Here is a 15,918-nt window from a genome sequence, read left to right as displayed (position 1 = left end):
TTTAATGCTGAGTCACGCCACAATTTAAGCTCCTTAGTTCAAACGTTGCGTCCCCGTGGATGAGTAGCAGCGAGTGTGCGTTCGTTGTGCATCCCGATGGCGGCGCACAGCTGAGGCAATGTTGCTCTCGCAGCCTCTGGCCAGTCCGGCTTATATAAAAGCTTAAGTGGATTTCCGAGTGGCTATTTTAGCCATCTTGTCCGTCCCCTCAGCGCTGGCTGCTCTGTCCCGGTGAGGACTACAAGGGCGTGCTGCTTTAACATGCATTGACTCAAAAACTGTGCTGCAACAATTTTTTTTTTTTTTTTGGGTGGAGGTTAATACTGTCAATGTTGAACTTTGTAAGTAGTGCACACATAAAAACAACCACTATATTTGTTAATAAATGCCTACTTGATTCATTGATTTAACATATAAACACAAAAATATAAAAAAGTAAAGACCTGAAAGTAAAGAAAAGCTCTATAGTTGTCTTAGTTTAGCGCAGCTTAAAGGTTCAAAGGACACAGGACATTGATGATAAATCAACCCTCTAAAACAGGGGTGGACAAACTTTTTGCATTACAACAAAATATCTGTCTTTGAAAAACCACAGTATTTAGAAAATAAAACATTAACAAGGTTTATTAATTAGATTTTTTTCAAGTTCGACAGGCCGGATTAAAACGTTTAGCGGGCCGCAAAGTGGCCCCCGGGCCGTAGTTTGCCCACGCCTGCTCTAAAAGCATCAGATGTTTATCTCAGATTTTTTTTCTTAAAAACATTAGTGCCCCTTACACTTAACAATCCTCTCTGATTTTGAACAGCTCCTGGGTATTGTGATAAAGTTTATTTAGTATCATTTTAGTATTCACGATCATAAATAATTGGAGGATGGCGTTGCGTTTCCCAGACGAGAAAGAACTGAAGGACTGCCTGATGGTGCTGGTGGACGACCAGCAGAAGCTGTCGGCCCAGATGGCCAAGACCACGCTGTCGGCTCGCCGTCTCTGCCAGCGTCTGGTCATCCTGGAGCGCTACCACATCTCGCTGAGCTACAGCATGGTGGAGAAGGATGTGGTCGCCTGGAAGTTCCCCGCCACCCCCCCGCGGCCTGCTGCTGACAATAAAAGGCACTGCGACACAAGCGCAACACAGTCTCAATGTAGTTTTTTGCTGCTGAATGCCATGTTTCTTCCCTCAGCCCGCGTGCCGACAGCAAAAGTGTGGAAGGGTTGGCCATGGTGGGCTCCAGGGCGGCGCTCTCGTTCGCCTTCGCCTTCTTGCGTCGGGCCTGGAGGTCAGGTAAGAGAGCCCGCTGTGTGCGACTAGTTTTCATGAGTGACCCGGAAAGCATGACCTAACCGAGCTAAAGCGTTATCTTCCGTGCTTGTGTGCAGGAGACGACGCAGACCTGTGCAGTGAGCTCCTTCAGGAATCTCTGGACGCTCTTCGAGCGCTGCCCGAGGCCACATTGTTTGACGAGGGCACCGTGTCGTCGGTGTGGCTGGAGGTGGTCGAGAGGGCCACCAAGTTCCTCAGGTGAACTTGCAGCACGTGCTTGTTTTGCGACACCTTAATCTGCTCGCGGTCTCACGTTTTCTCATTCTCCTGGGGATCAGTGACATCCACGGAAATGCCAGCACCAAGACCAACATTCCTCTTCAGGACCAACATCTGGCGTTGGCCATCTTGCTGGAGCTGGCTGTGCAGAGGGGCACGCTCAGGTAGCCCTGTCCTACCAGTTTTTTTCCTCCCATTCTTCGAACTATGACATCATAGTTTTCGGAGCCGTCTGCGTCCCGAGATGAAACCTCGCTTACGGGTGAAATGTTCCCGTCATTCACTGCTGACTTCCTGTTTGCAGTCAGCTGCTGTCCGCCATCCTGCTGCTGCTGCGCCTGTGGGAGAGCGGCACCCGTGAGATGGACAATGAACGCTCCACACAGGGCACCAGCGCGCCCCTGCTGCCCCTTCTGCAGCGCTTCAAGAGCATTTACAGCAGCAAGGAGGAGCCCATCCCAGATGAGGAACCAGAGGTCAGTGTTTTGTCTTAGAATTCCAATGAAACAGAATGTTTGCAGTGTCATCAGAAAGTCAGAGAATAAGCTTGTTTTTCCGCAAGTTTCTCATAATGATGAAGTCATACTGAACTCATACAAAACAAATGCCAAAATGATCAATTTACCATTTCCAGATCCTCTCGACACCACTAAGTCCAAACGAGAGTTTCCTCCGCTACCTGACTTTGCCCCAGGACAACGACCTGGCCATCGACTTGCGACAGACAGCCGTGGTCATTTTGGCCCACTTGGACCGCTTGGCCACCCCCCGCAGCCCTCCGCAACTCAACTCGCCATCCACGCACAAGGTGACTGACTCAGTATTTATGCTGCTGTTCTAGTGAAGAAAAAAAAATGCTAATGCCCTCACATGTGGGGAAAGAGAGCCACAGTAGGCCACTGCTCACGTCCAGACGCTCACACGCACACCAATCGGCCAATCCGACTCCAGCTCTTGATGTCAATCACAAGGTCACACCCCCTTAACTAATTTACTACAATTTTTGGCTAAAGACGTCAGAGATCCTTTTTTTTTATTACTTAGCTTGAGTCAACTACCTGCTCGACTTAAAAATGTGAGTCAAGGTACCACTGTGTGTGTCGTGCTTTTCAGGGGAACATGCAGGAGGTGATCGCCTGCGGTCTCCTGGGCTGGAAGCTCTACGCCAACTTGAACGGGCCCATCCAATGCAAAGCCCTCGCCAACATGGGCGTCACTCAAGTGGTGTGCTCGGAAAAAGGCTTCCTCATCCTGTCCAACAGTGGCGCCGTTTACGCCCAGAACTACAAGAGCACCACCCTGGTGAGAGGCCACACATTACATAAGCGCTCTTGGGGTGCTATTATTCCGCTTAGTCACATGATTGATGTATTTATTTTTCCCCACAACAGGCGCCCATGCTCATCTACGGATTGAGCTCCAGGAAGATCACCAAGCTGGCGGCCCACCCGGAAGGCCAGCACTACTTGGCCTTGTCGTCTAGCGGGGAGGTTTTTTCTTGGGGCTGCGGCGATGGCGGCCGCCTTGGACACGGCGACACGACGTATGGGCCACGCGGTGCTCACCTGGCATTGCCTGTTTTTCGGTCTTTAAAAATGCTTATGCGCTTACAATGTAAATTTTTAATTCAAGCACTTAAACTCGCTTTTATTTCAATTTATTTTATTTTATTTTTTTTGTATTTTCTTTTATTTATATTTCATTTTATTTTATTATTTTTATTTAATTTTTTTATTTTTATTTTATTATTTTATTTTATTATTATTATTATTATTTTTTTTTAAATTTATTATTATTTTGTTGTATTTTGTGGCCCCATAAAGAGCATTTAAGTAAACAACCTTTAAATGCAGTTTGTACCCAACCATTTTAAAAACACCCAAGAGTTGAGATTGCGTGGAATCCATTGACTCTGCATGTATCCAGGTATCTGGAGGAGCCGACCATGATCGCCACCTTCAACGGGAAGCAAGCGGGAAAGCAGGTGGTGCACGTGGCCTGCGGGAGTACGTACAGCGCCGCCATCACCGCAGATGGCGAACTCTACACGTGGGGGCGTGGGAACTACGGTCGCCTGGGCCACGGTGAGCACCTGTCTACTATCACGCTCACAAACAAAGAAAATTCCACCTCGCCTGTAAATTTGATGTCACCTGATTGCAGGCTCCAGCGAGGACCAGATGACGCCTATGCTGGTGTCGGCGCTGAAGGGTATGAAGGTGATGGATGTGGCGTGCGGCAGTGGCGACGCGCAAACGCTCGCTGTCACAGAGAACGGTGAGGCGGGCTGGGTGATGAAGCAACATCAATATGTATTGCGAGAGATGTCATCGATAGCAATAAAAATAAGATTCCGATCGAATGTTGCAAAAAATATATATTAAAAAAAAAGAAAAATGGGGATTCTGTCTTTATCTGCGCAAATCCTCCGTAAACAGGCTCTGTAAGTCTCTGGATAAAACATCAAAATGGCATCCTACCATCTTCTTACTGCTGCGTCCAGGTCAAGTGTGGTCTTGGGGTGACGGCGACTACGGCAAGCTGGGCCGAGGAGGCAGCGACGGCTGCAAGTCGCCCAAGCTGGTTGAGAAATTGCAGGACCTGGACATCGTCAAGGTGTGCTGCGGCAGCCAGTTCTCGCTGGCGCTCACCAAGGACGGACAAGTGTACACGTGGGGCAAGGGCGACAACCAGCGGCTGGGCCACGGCACCGACGAGCATGTGCGCTACCCCAAAGTGCTGGACAGTCTGCAGGGTGAGTGAGAAAATTGGCAGACTGCCTGCTCGAAAGTCCGGGGACCAACTAGTCTGACTATCACGTCCATATTTTGCTCAAATCTATCATGATATGAGAACCCCCTTACTTGAAAACCGAGTCGAATACCACAGCTCGTGAAGTACCAATCCAGGATTGAAACCCTAATTTATTTCTCATCCAAATCAATGCCACGTGGTGCACCAATATGAAATCTAATATGCAGAAACATTTCCGATAGCAACCTGCTTGCTGTGTTTCTATTCAGGGAAGAAAGTGATGGATGTGGCCGTGGGCTCGTCGCACTGCCTTGTCCTGACTGATGACGGCGAGGTGCACAGCTGGGGCAGCAATGACAAGCTGCAGCACTTTGACACCCTCTTTTACAACAAGAAGCACCCCAAGGCTCTGCCGGGTCTCAAGTCCAAACACATCGTGGGAATCTCCTGCGGCCCGGGACAGGTGACATGCGCTCAAAAAACATCATGCCTTTTTTTTTTCACATTTTAAGAGTTCCCATTTGGCTTCATAATGGCTCTCTTTGTTGAAATCCTTAAAGGGTAAAGTAAATAAATAAATTACCGCACACCTATCATCCTCTTGTTATACACTGGTTTAAATTGTGCCGTTTTCGGGGTAGGGGTGGTCCTATCTCATGTAAATGCAGTATGGTTTTTGTTACCAGGACGATTGTGGGTGGAGCTCGGGGATAAAAAAAAAAGGTCACTCTTCCCTGCTTGCCTTCATCAACAAGTCTCGTGTGGCGTTATTGAAGATTTTGGGAGACTCCTGAGAGTTCTCCCTTCGGTGTCCAGACTGCAAATGAATGGCTTTTGCGCAAAGCAACAATCCATCCATCTTCTTGTGAAAATACAGGACATTAAAAGAAAACAAGTTTTCTAATCAAAACGATATGAATTTACCCCAAATAAAACATTTGTATATCATTTAGTGTGCATGAGAAGAAAAATATTCTCATATCAAATCGAAATATTGGGCAAAGTGGCAAATTTCAATTAGATAATTTTTTTCAAAATAAGTGGTGGAGATTGGTAGAGGTGAAACACTTTTGCTCTGTTTTCCAGAGTTTCGTGTGGTCCTCGTGCTCCGAGTGGTCCGTTGGCCACCGCGTTCCCTTTGTGGTGGACGTGTGCTCCATGACCTTCGAGCAGCTGGACCTGCTTCTGCGACAGGTCAGCGAGGGCATGGACGGCAGCTCGGACTGGCCTCCCCCGCAGGAGAAGGAGTGCATGGTGGTCGCCGCGCTCAACCTGCTCAGGCTTCAGGTGGTCTATAGAAACGCACTCGAAACCGTGCGTCATTCACTGTGTCGCGGTCCTCTGGATCCAATTGGATCGCTAATTGAAAATGCAAAGAAGCAATAATCCGCACATTGACTCTGAGCATTGAAACTCCTTGTCTTTGCTGTTTCAGCTCCACGCCGCCATTAGTAACCAGGTGGACCCAGAGGAGCTGGGCTTGGGGCTTGGCAGCGCCCTGCTGTACAATCTCAAGCAAACCGTGGTTGTGCTGGCTAGCAATGCCGGCGTGCTCAACACGGTGCAAGCCGCCGCTCAGTCCGTCCTGCAGAGCGGGTGGTCCGTGCTGCTGCCCACCGCTGAGGAGCGGGCGAGGGCCTTATCCTCGTTGCTGCCCAATACTGGTAAGAGCGTCACTATATTTTCTTTCTCGAGATGTTTTCAGAATATAAGACCGCATGAGAAGTCCACAGGCGTGTTCTAAAAATATCTCGCCAGTGATTTTTGATTTATTTATTTTTTATAATTATCGAGGGGATAATTTGATCATGTAAAAACACTGGCAGAGATTTCTAGTCACATTTTTTTCCTCCCTTACAAAACAGTCTTAGTATGCTTATGTTGTTGATACACATCCACATGTAGAAAAAAAGTTAAACCTTGTTAGGATTATTAAAACAATGAATTGGCAATGACCTTTTTTGTGCCGCAGCATCTGGAAATGAGAGGAGCGTGACCCCCGGCCGCCGCTTTATGATCGACTTGTTGGTCAGCAGCTTGATGGCCGACGGCGGCTTGGAATCTGCGCTGAAGGCGGCCATCGCTGCCGAGATACAGGTGAGAGCTCGAACTCGAACCATTGAGGCCATATTTAGCCAATCAGAAGCCTGAAGTAGGTCATTTCCAGAAAAGGCACTGTAGTAACAATAGTTAAATCGTGCAAAGCAGACACTTACTATATATTTTTTTTCTTGTTTTAGAAGTAAATGTTTTTTAAAAAAAAAAAGAAAAGAAAAAAAAGGCTTTAAATGTTGCAGTTTCGTGTCACCTATGTGTGTTTGAGACCTTTTTCAAGTTGGGCAAATTTGGGTGAATCAGAAGAAGTAATTTGCCCAATATAGCTGCTTTGAGTCAAAATGACCGACTTCCTGTTAAATATTGGGCATGACTTCTCGCTTCCCAATCGGCGCTTCTCAGCCGGAAATGACCCCTTCAAACCAAAATGGCTGACTTCCTCTTCAATTTTGGCATAAACACTTGAGATTTTGCGAGTCCAGTTATTGTACAAAATGTCCACCGAATTTCGTGTCCGTTTGCAAGTCTGGTGTCCTTGACTAATTTGTCAAACTTGCAACTGCAGTGCTCCTGAGAAATGGCTGCTTGTGAGAAAAATCGTATTTTTTTTGGTTCACTCTTCTATCACAGGACATAGAAGCCAAGAAAGAGGCGCAAAAGGAGAAGGAGATAGACGAACAAGAGGCCAACGCTTCCACCATGCAACGTTGTCGCGCCATGTTGGACAAAGACCTCATCAACACCGGCATCTACGAGTCGGCCGGCAAGCAAATACTGCCCCTGGTGCAGCTTGTGCAGCAACTTCTAAGGTGTCTTTATTTTCATATGAACATGTATTCTTGTTCAGTGGTATGTTCTCACAAGTGAAATTCATTGCATGACCATGCTCGTAACTCAAATCACTCCCAATTGAAATCAACCACCTGGTGGCAGAATGACCGAAGCTCACGCGTTTCGGTAACGTGTCGTGGTCATGTTTTCAGGAATATTGCGTCGCAGACCATCGCCAGGTTGAAGGACATCGCCCACTTGCGCATTTCCAACTATTTGGAGGGTGAGCACGATAGCAAAGAACGCTCGGCGTCTTTGGACCTGCTGCTGCGATTCCAGAGGCTGCTGGTCAGCAAGCTCTACCTAGGTGTCAACGACGAGGTCAATGCCGTCAGATCCAGTGAGTGACGCGTTATGTTAAGGACGACGTACACTGAGCGACATGGCCAAATGCGACTAGATTGTCTCGGACTTTGCGGGATTCTACAACTAGTTTTCAAGAATGCACCTAACAAATTTTGAAATTTGAATCACAGATTCTGATTTTTTTTTTTAGTTCTTATATTTATATTTATATTATTTATATTATTTATTTGCTTATTTATTTGCTTATTTATTTATTGTCACATATGAAAGAAACCCAAAAAGTCAAAGAACAAGACAAACATCACTTTCAGTTTTGTATTTAATTTAATTTAATGGGCAAGGTCATTCATAGATGGGTTTAAAATAACAAAAACATGTAATTGAACAAAAAGAAATTTCAGAGCTGTGATTTTAATACCGCGATACCGCTACGTTTTTACTCGCGGTTGTCATGCTGTCAGAATCATGTATACATTTAAGCAGGATAGTCATATTGTGAAACTTGAATTTCACAGACCAGCTAGGTGAGACTCTTTTCTATATCTACTTGTTGAAAAACATAACTGATGAAAATATGCATTGTTGGTAGGAAATGGCCGGATTCCAGTTGAAGAACATAAACATTCACGGCAGTTATGTTGGACGTGATGCAGTATTTATTTAGGTGGTCCCAAATTTGAGTTCTACCTTCTCTTTATCAGATCGTGAGCTCCTGGGCGTGGGCTCGCTTCTAAAAAAGTACATCGCCTTGCTGTGCACCCACATCGGCGACATCCTCCCCGTAGCCACCAGCATCGCCTCCACCAGACACCGCCATTTCGCCGAAGTCTCTCACATCATTGAAGGGGATCTGACGGGTAAGAAGCTGGACTGTGATTCATTGTTTTACAGAAAGCGTGAATTGTAAGGTGTGTGTGTGTGCGTGTGTCCCGGCGTAGGTGTCCTTCTGCCCGAGTTGGTGGTGTCCATCGTCCTCCTCCTCACCATCGATGCAGGCCTGATGCAGGAGACGGGCGCCATCCCGCTCCTGGCCGGACTCTTGGAGCATCTCGATCGGTTTAACCACCTGGCCCCCGGCCACGAGAAGGATGACAACGAGGATTTGGCGTGGCCTGGAATAATGGGTACGTCAAGCTCGTTGTATTTTACGTCCATTTCAGATCTTTTTTTTTTCATTTTGATTTCTAGAGCACAAATGGGAATGAATACTTGCTAACTTTTTTTGTGGTGCCCCAGGTTCGTTCTTCACGGGACAGAGCTCCAAGAACAACGAAGAGGTGTCCCTCATCCGCAAAGCCGACCTGGAGAACCACAACAAAGATGGCGGCTTCTGGACGGTCATCAATGGACGTGTTTATGACATAAAGGACTTTCAGGCTCAGTGCCAGTCGCTCACGGGAAACAGCGTACTTGGTAGTTGGATTTTAAACATCTTTTCATACCTATAAAGCGCGTGCTAAAGTTTTCCTGCTCTTGCAGCCCAGTTTGCGGGAGAAGACCCGGTAGTTGCTCTAGAAGCTGCCCTGCAATTTGAAGATACCAAAGAGTCCATGCAGGCCTTCTGTGTTGGCCAGTATATGGAGGTACTATTTCATCATACTTATAAATCAATTCTAGTTTTTCAATTTACCGTGAATCTCTGGGGAGGGAGAGGAAAGAAAGGTTTAAAAAAATAAAATAAAATTAGTGAATGCAGAACTGCAAATATGCAGGCCTTTGTCGTAATTCCATTGTGCAAGGTGGCTATTGTCTATGAAAATGATGAAAACAACAAAAGCTTTAAATGACTAAATAAAAGTGTCGTTTTCTTTTTACAGCCGAACCAGGAGATGGTCACCACTCCGGACCTCAGCAGTCTGTCATCCCCTCTCATCGACACTGAGAGAAATCTGGGCTTGTTGCTGGGCCTCCACGCATCCTACCTGGCCAAGAGCACCCCGCTGTCACCCATGGAGATCGAATGTGCCAGTAAGATCACTTCTTTTTCATCTCCTTAAACTATATTATCTGCAATGAAGCCACGAAGAAGAAAAAAAACCAAGTGGACCTAAAAGCTCAGTTAATGTATTTTATCAATAAATTACGCAGCCCTACTCCCGCCCGCCCCCTCTCTGAATTTCAACATGTCCTCCTGACGCTTTTCCCAGCCTGGCTGCAGTCGTCCATTTTCTCTGGCGGCTTGCAGACCAGCCAGATCCACTACAATTACAACGAGGAGAAGGACGAGGACCACTGCAGCTCCCTGGGGACCACCGCGCCGGATAAAGCCAAGCTGTACTCTCGCCGGATAACGCTCAGCGACCACGCGCAGCCTTTCTTGCAGGCCATCGCCGACAACAACACTCAGGACCACACAGTGAAGGTAAAGCCAGGCGACTGAGCTCTTGCGTCGTGTTTGGGGCTCCGCAACTATTTTTTTTTTGTTGCCTTGCAGGACTTCTTATGCCAAATAGAGCGTTGCTGCAAGCAGTACCATCTTATCACGCCCATCACTTTCCCTCCTGAGCATCCCGTGGAGGAAGTTGGCCGCCTCTTGCTCTGCTGCTTGCTTAAACATCAGGACCTCGGTAGCCACGCAACAGGACATCAATCTGCTAGTTGTGCCAAAAGGACGATTTTCCTAGAGAATGACTTATATTTTTGTTTTCCGCAGGTCACGTTGCCCTCTCACTTGTCAGCCAATGTGCCTTGGAGGTGGACCAAGGGAAGCAGAGGTCCCTCCCTAAATCTGTTATTGATGTGTGCCGCATGGTCTACCAAGCAAAGTGTTCTTTAATCAAGGTAGGGATGATGGAGGAGTGTTGAGTGAAAATCTTAAAAAGGTTGATACTCAAAATATAATCATCTCAGGTGAAACACAACCTCGTATTTTTTAACTATTTTCTCGAATGGAATTTATTTGTATTTTTTTTTAATTCCTTGTTTGAAAGTACTTTTTTTAAAAAAAGAAAAAAATATATCTTTTTGATTGAGTTAAAAAAAATGTTGATACTCAAAATTTTATCATCTCAGGTTAAACATAATATTTTGTCCACATTCAAAAACACAATTTCTGGATGAGATTTTTCTTTTTCCCCGCAACAAATTTTTTTTTATTTAGTTTTTTGTTTCATCCATCAGTTTGTTTTATAATTAAAAAAAAAAAATCATTATTCTATTCTTTTGTTTTCTTTCAATAAATTTCCTTTCAGAAGTGTTTACACATCTACTTATTTAATTTTAGTCCTTTTAAGATGTTTGTTTAAAAAAAAAAAACTAGGAATTAAAAATAAAAGAATACATCCTAGAGTTTTAAACGTTATTTCTACGTGCAGAAATTAGAACTATACACAACTCTTTCCCTTTAGCAATTTTTTTACTGAGCCGCAAAGACAGAGACAAGTGTACCATTTACTGAACCGCGGGGCTGCTGTGTCTTTTCAGACCCATCAAGAGCAGGGCCGTTCCTACAAGGAAGTATGCGCCCCGGTTATCGAGCGCCTCCGCTTCCTGTTCAACGAGCTGCGTCCGGCGGTGAGCAACGACTTGTCTATCGTGTCCAAGCTGAAGCTGCTCAGTTCTCAGCCGCGTTGGCGCAGGATCGCACAGAAACTCATCAGAGACCGGCGGAAGAAACGAGGTAGTTGTGGCAATGAACCTTCACTTACTAGTACCCCAATTTTTATATTTTTCAAGTTTGTCAAGTTACCATCCATCACTTGGTCGAGCCACGCTCACCGGTGGACTTTGAGACGTTTATTGAATGGGACAAACAGCAAAACAGACCTACAAAATGAACACACTCATAAGGAGCATGGATAATGTTAATTCAGTCAGTGGCTTTGTGTTTTTAATTGAAAAATTTAACGGTGTTTTTCTCTTCCAGTGCCTAAAAAATCAAGTGATGTCGAAGAGCCAAAGCTGGAAAATGAAGGGACGACAGAAGAAGAAGTGAATGTCAACATCGGCCCAACAACAGCTGATAGGAAATCACCCACAAGCAAGACTGCTAAGGTACTTCTCATTTATTAATCATCACAATTAGCTTCATGTTGCAACAACACAAGTGGGCAAGTCATGCCCCCCGAGGCGCATACAGCCCATCGAGCATTTTTTAAATTATTTTTTCAAAATATTTTCTATCTACCCACACTGGTCTAAACACTGCATTCTGATTTATATTGCATTTATGGAATTTGATCTGAGCATCTCATTAAATCATTGGTTACTGTAAAATTGTAAGTCACATTTTTTGCCATTTTTTATTATTTTATTAAATAATTAATTATTATAAAATTCCAGATGAAAATGATTCTATTCAAAATATTATACTAGCACTTTTACCTTTTTAAAGAATCCATTGTATTAATGAATTGGTTCTTAATACGTAATATGATTTGAAAATATTTAGTTGAAAAAATGTTATGGAATTAAACTGAATCAACTCCAGATGTGACATGATGGTATTTTTCCTCCACAGCAGGACAAGTGGGAGCCCATTCTGAGCACGGTGGACAATGTTCACAAGTACCGTTGGCTAAAGCACAGCGTGCACGGTGGCGCCTCTCCCCAATCCAGCCTGATGGCGAAAATTGTAGAGTTTGCGCTGAAGGAGGAGCCTCTGGACGTGGAGAAAATGAGGAAATGTCTCCTCAAACAGGTGACGGATCAGAAGTGTCACTTTAGTCGCCGAGCGCAAGTGAAGACCAAGCTAAATGTTTTTTTGTTAATAGCTGGAGAGGGCGGAAGTGAGGTTGGAGGGCATCGACACCATGTTGAAGTTGGCCTCCAAGAGCTTTTTGCTGCCGTCGGTGCAGTATGCTATGCTGTGTGGTTGGCAGCGGGTCATACCAGAAGGAACCAACATCGGGTAACTTTGCCCTCGCCGGACATGTTTGTGCGCACACGTTTTTCGAGCGGTTCACATACTGCCGCCTATTGATTTGAAACATTCTTGAAAAGTCTAAAGGTATTTTGGATTTTCAGAGAGCCTCTTTCCGATTGCCTGAAGGATGTGGACTTGATCCCTCCCTTCAACCGGATGCTCCTGGAGGTGACTTTTGGCAAGTTGTACTCCTGGGCCATTCACAACGTTCGCAACATCCTGTTGGAAGCAAGCGCCCGCTTTAAAGAACTTGGTGAGCACGCCATACTGCAACGTCAATCAAGCAATAATTTGCTTTCTTTTTTTTGGAAAGTATGTCACTTTTTCATTCAATTTTTCATTTTTTTAGGAAAATATATCATCATAATTTATTATCTTTTTAGAAAAGGGCAACAACAATTTATGTTCTCTTTAACTCATTCAACCCATATACGTTTTCAAAAACGTAGTCCCCGCCTCCCAAAGACGTATTTGTACGTCTTAGCCTTTTTTTTTTTTTTTTTTTGCGTCATACTCCGTGTTTTTAAAGCATCAGAACTCAATTTTCTGTCGGCCTCGCAAAATCCAGTAAAATGCTGGAATTGAGGGTTTTTCTCTTGTGAAAATTTCTGGGATTAAATGAGTTAAAGAAAGTCCAATGTCAAGTTTCTTCCTTTTAGCAAAGTGAGCTAAAGTTGTTTTCTTTTGGGAACGTGCCACATCAGTTATTTGTCTTGTAAAGTAATGGTAGGAATATTGGTCCATGTGGTATGTTGGTACACTTTTTACCGTATCAAATATTTTATACCAAATTATTTTTTTTTAATTATTTCAATACAAATCAATTCCTTTGTAACTCTTAAGAATGGAAACGCTGAAAACTGTGTGCTGAATTGTAGCTTGTATTGTTTCCCGAAAACCAGGGGTGCAGCCGGTTCCCTTGCAAACCATCACCAACGAGAACCCGGCGGGACCAAGCCTAGGCACCATCCCGCAGGCCCGCTTCCTTCTTGCCATGATCCACATGTTGTCGCTAAAGCATGGCGCCAACAGCCTCAGTCTTCTGCTCAACTCGGGCATATTGGCCCTCACGCAGAGCATCCTCAGGCTCGTTGGTGAGTGGAGCGTTTTTTGTATCATCCAACCGTACGCCGTATGCATGTAGGCTGAGGCTAATTCTGAAATGTTACACGGATGCGAAGGAATCACTGCCTAAATTCAGGTTTATTTAATCTGTTCACCAGGTCCCAGCACCGACAGCAGCGATGAGGACCTGAGTTTGTCTGCTCACGGCGGCTCGGCCACCGTGCTGGAAGAGTCCAGGAAGGAGGCGGCCCCCGTGCCGGTTCCCGCCTCCGGGCCAGAGCTGGCGGCCATGATGAAAATAGGCACACGTGTCATGAGGGGGGTTGACTGGAAATGGGGAGATCAGGTATGAGCTTTTGACTTACAACTGGATTAATTGTAATTCATTTTGTTGATTTATCATTTCATCAATAATGTTGAAGGCCGTTTCTTTTGCTAATGCGTGACTTTTTTCTCGGCATCCAGGATGGTCCAGCTCCTGGTCTGGGCCGGGTCATTGGCGAGCTGGGTGAGGACGGCTGGATCCGGGTCCAGTGGGATACGAGCAGCACCAACTCCTATCGGATGGGGAAGGAGGGCAAGTACGACCTCAAACTGGCTGAGCCCCCGCCTGCTGCCCAGCCGACCGCAGAGGACTCTGACACGGAAGATGACGCGGGTCAGTACACGCGGGACTCTGTTATACAATGTGGCGCTACTGTTTGCTGTTTTTGGTGTGTAATTAAGTTAAATGTGTTTAAGTGTGTGGGAGCGCTAAAAATTTATAGTTTCTGTGTATCGTTGCTTTCCACCTTGGGCATGGTGCGATTAAATTCTGTGATAAACAAGTGTCTGTGTTTGCGACTTGTTTTTTTTTTTTTTTTTACTTAATTTCCATCAAATGAGCTATTGTAAATCTGGCAACATTTACAACTTTATTGACATTGCTCTAGAAGGCGAGCCAGTGGAAAAGAGCCGGCACCCGACAGCCATGATGCTAACGAGCACCGTCAACCTGCTCAAGACCTTAGCGCTGTCCTCTGGGATCTACGCCCACGTCTTGCAAACGGACGCCACGCGCACGCTTTGCGGGCTCCTCAGGATGCTGGTGGAAAGTGCGGCAAACGACAAGACGGGTAGCTAAACCGTGCCGTGTAATATTTTGGAAGAACAAAAGGTCCTCGAGTCTTATCGCCGCCTCTCGTTGCTTGTCGCCAGGTTGCCACACCCACAGGCTGGTGTCCCGGGAGCAGCACAAGAGCTGGTGCACGCTGGGCTTCATTCGCAGCATCGCACTTATGCCTCAAATGTGCAGCACGCTGAGCACCTCGGCGTGGATCGGCCTGCTCATCCGCATCGTAGAGGGCAACCAGTCCTTCAGCGCCATCACCTTGCAGCGACAGGTGAGTGACAGAGATGGGATCAAGTCACACATGTGCAATCCACAAGTAGGTCTCAACTGTATTTTTGTATTTACTTGTGTGCGTTCACAGATCCTTGCGCTGCGCCTACTGCAAGCCGTGCTGCCCGCTTGGGACAAGCTGGAGCGCTTGACAGATATGAGGTTCCTGGTGGAGAAGCTGTTCGGCTTCTTGGGAAGCTTACTGAGCACCTGCTCCTCGGACCTGCCCCTGCTCAGAGGTGTGCAGTTTTCAAAGCTGACATAAACGCCATGGCACCAGCATGGGTTTTATTATTTTTAAATTGTTCCATCTTCTTGGCAGAGGGTTCCCTGCGCCGCAGGAAGTCCCGTCCTCAAGCGTCTTTGACAGCCACTCACAGCAGCACGCTGGCTGAGGAGATCGTGGGTGTCTTGCGTACCCTGCACTCGCTCACCCAGTGGAACGGTCTCATCAACGAGTACATCAACGCTCAGCTGAGTTCCATCGGAGATGTCATGAGCAGCTGCCAGTCGGAAGCGGTGTGACTTTTACTTTTATTATCGTATTATTTGCTATTAAGATGTTAATAATTTATGCAAGCAACATATTGCTCTTCTACCAGATGGCAAAAGGTAGAATTAACCTTCGTATCTATATGTCGCATTCATATATAATGGCTTTGTGTTCAACTGGCCCACATTTCACACTGAGTAACTAAAATTGAGTGAATTGAGATGAGAAAAATTCGGTGTAAAGTATAATGGCTCCATGACCAAATTTTCTTTTTGCAAATTCAGCTGTTCTATATTTTTGTGTTCAGTCCAAAGCCCTGTTGGATAAAAAGTGTTTTGCTTTGCTGCCATCTAGTGGCAACTCTATGCAATTATGAGTATTTCCTCATGGATTTATGGATTTATTTGTGGCAGGGCTCGGCCCTACCTATATAATAAATCGATTTTCCTCATTGAAATGAATTGAAATGGAAATCATAATCACCCATCCCTCCATAAAAATGTTTTTGTTTCAGTTATAAATAAAATAAATAAATAATAATTTTTATTTTTTTTTTTGTTTTTTTTTAGGCAGACGCTGATTCCAGAAAACATTTCTGCTAACTGATCAATCTGCTGATTGTTTATA

The 15,918-nt window shown here is 45.4% G+C and overlaps 1 protein-coding gene across 4 annotated transcripts in view; it reads left to right on the top strand.

Moving 5' to 3' along the window:
* Positions 1-15,918, top strand: part of herc2 (HECT and RLD domain containing E3 ubiquitin protein ligase 2) — a 40,799-nt gene that overhangs the window by 3,800 nt on the left and 21,081 nt on the right. For 3 of the 4 annotated variants that reach the window (XM_088313090.1, XM_088313089.1, XM_088313087.1), the window contains exons 5-41: positions 893-1,112; positions 1,184-1,284; positions 1,380-1,521; positions 1,602-1,706; positions 1,847-2,018; positions 2,177-2,350; positions 2,656-2,844; positions 2,934-3,085; positions 3,469-3,626; positions 3,706-3,819; positions 4,046-4,297; positions 4,566-4,759; positions 5,383-5,583; positions 5,732-5,960; positions 6,269-6,393; positions 6,982-7,160; positions 7,335-7,522; positions 8,190-8,345; positions 8,427-8,612; positions 8,725-8,901; positions 8,968-9,071; positions 9,306-9,456; positions 9,636-9,850; positions 9,923-10,055; positions 10,142-10,269; positions 10,912-11,107; positions 11,354-11,481; positions 11,948-12,127; positions 12,201-12,337; positions 12,454-12,605; positions 13,255-13,446; positions 13,576-13,763; positions 13,883-14,075; positions 14,350-14,532; positions 14,615-14,799; positions 14,890-15,037; positions 15,121-15,317. In XM_088313090.1, coding sequence (XP_088169216.1) covers positions 893-1,112; positions 1,184-1,284; positions 1,380-1,521; positions 1,602-1,706; positions 1,847-2,018; positions 2,177-2,350; positions 2,656-2,844; positions 2,934-3,085; positions 3,469-3,626; positions 3,706-3,819; positions 4,046-4,297; positions 4,566-4,759; positions 5,383-5,583; positions 5,732-5,960; positions 6,269-6,393; positions 6,982-7,160; positions 7,335-7,522; positions 8,190-8,345; positions 8,427-8,612; positions 8,725-8,901; positions 8,968-9,071; positions 9,306-9,456; positions 9,636-9,850; positions 9,923-10,055; positions 10,142-10,269; positions 10,912-11,107; positions 11,354-11,481; positions 11,948-12,127; positions 12,201-12,337; positions 12,454-12,605; positions 13,255-13,446; positions 13,576-13,763; positions 13,883-14,075; positions 14,350-14,532; positions 14,615-14,799; positions 14,890-15,037; positions 15,121-15,317 — 6,224 coding nt within the window. The remainder of the gene's footprint in view (positions 1-892; positions 1,113-1,183; positions 1,285-1,379; positions 1,522-1,601; positions 1,707-1,846; positions 2,019-2,176; positions 2,351-2,655; positions 2,845-2,933; positions 3,086-3,468; positions 3,627-3,705; positions 3,820-4,045; positions 4,298-4,565; positions 4,760-5,382; positions 5,584-5,731; positions 5,961-6,268; positions 6,394-6,981; positions 7,161-7,334; positions 7,523-8,189; positions 8,346-8,426; positions 8,613-8,724; positions 8,902-8,967; positions 9,072-9,305; positions 9,457-9,635; positions 9,851-9,922; positions 10,056-10,141; positions 10,270-10,911; positions 11,108-11,353; positions 11,482-11,947; positions 12,128-12,200; positions 12,338-12,453; positions 12,606-13,254; positions 13,447-13,575; positions 13,764-13,882; positions 14,076-14,349; positions 14,533-14,614; positions 14,800-14,889; positions 15,038-15,120; positions 15,318-15,918) is intronic. The other variant, XM_088313088.1, reaches the window with a different exon arrangement.

Source organism: Idiotropiscis lumnitzeri, chromosome 13 (genome assembly GCF_059441095.1).
Source record: "Idiotropiscis lumnitzeri isolate Australia: NSW breed Sydney's pygmy pipehorse chromosome 13, RoL_Ilum_1.0, whole genome shotgun sequence".
Taxonomy (NCBI): domain Eukaryota; kingdom Metazoa; phylum Chordata; class Actinopteri; order Syngnathiformes; family Syngnathidae; genus Idiotropiscis; species Idiotropiscis lumnitzeri.
This window is presented reverse-complemented; position numbering and strand designations above follow the sequence as displayed.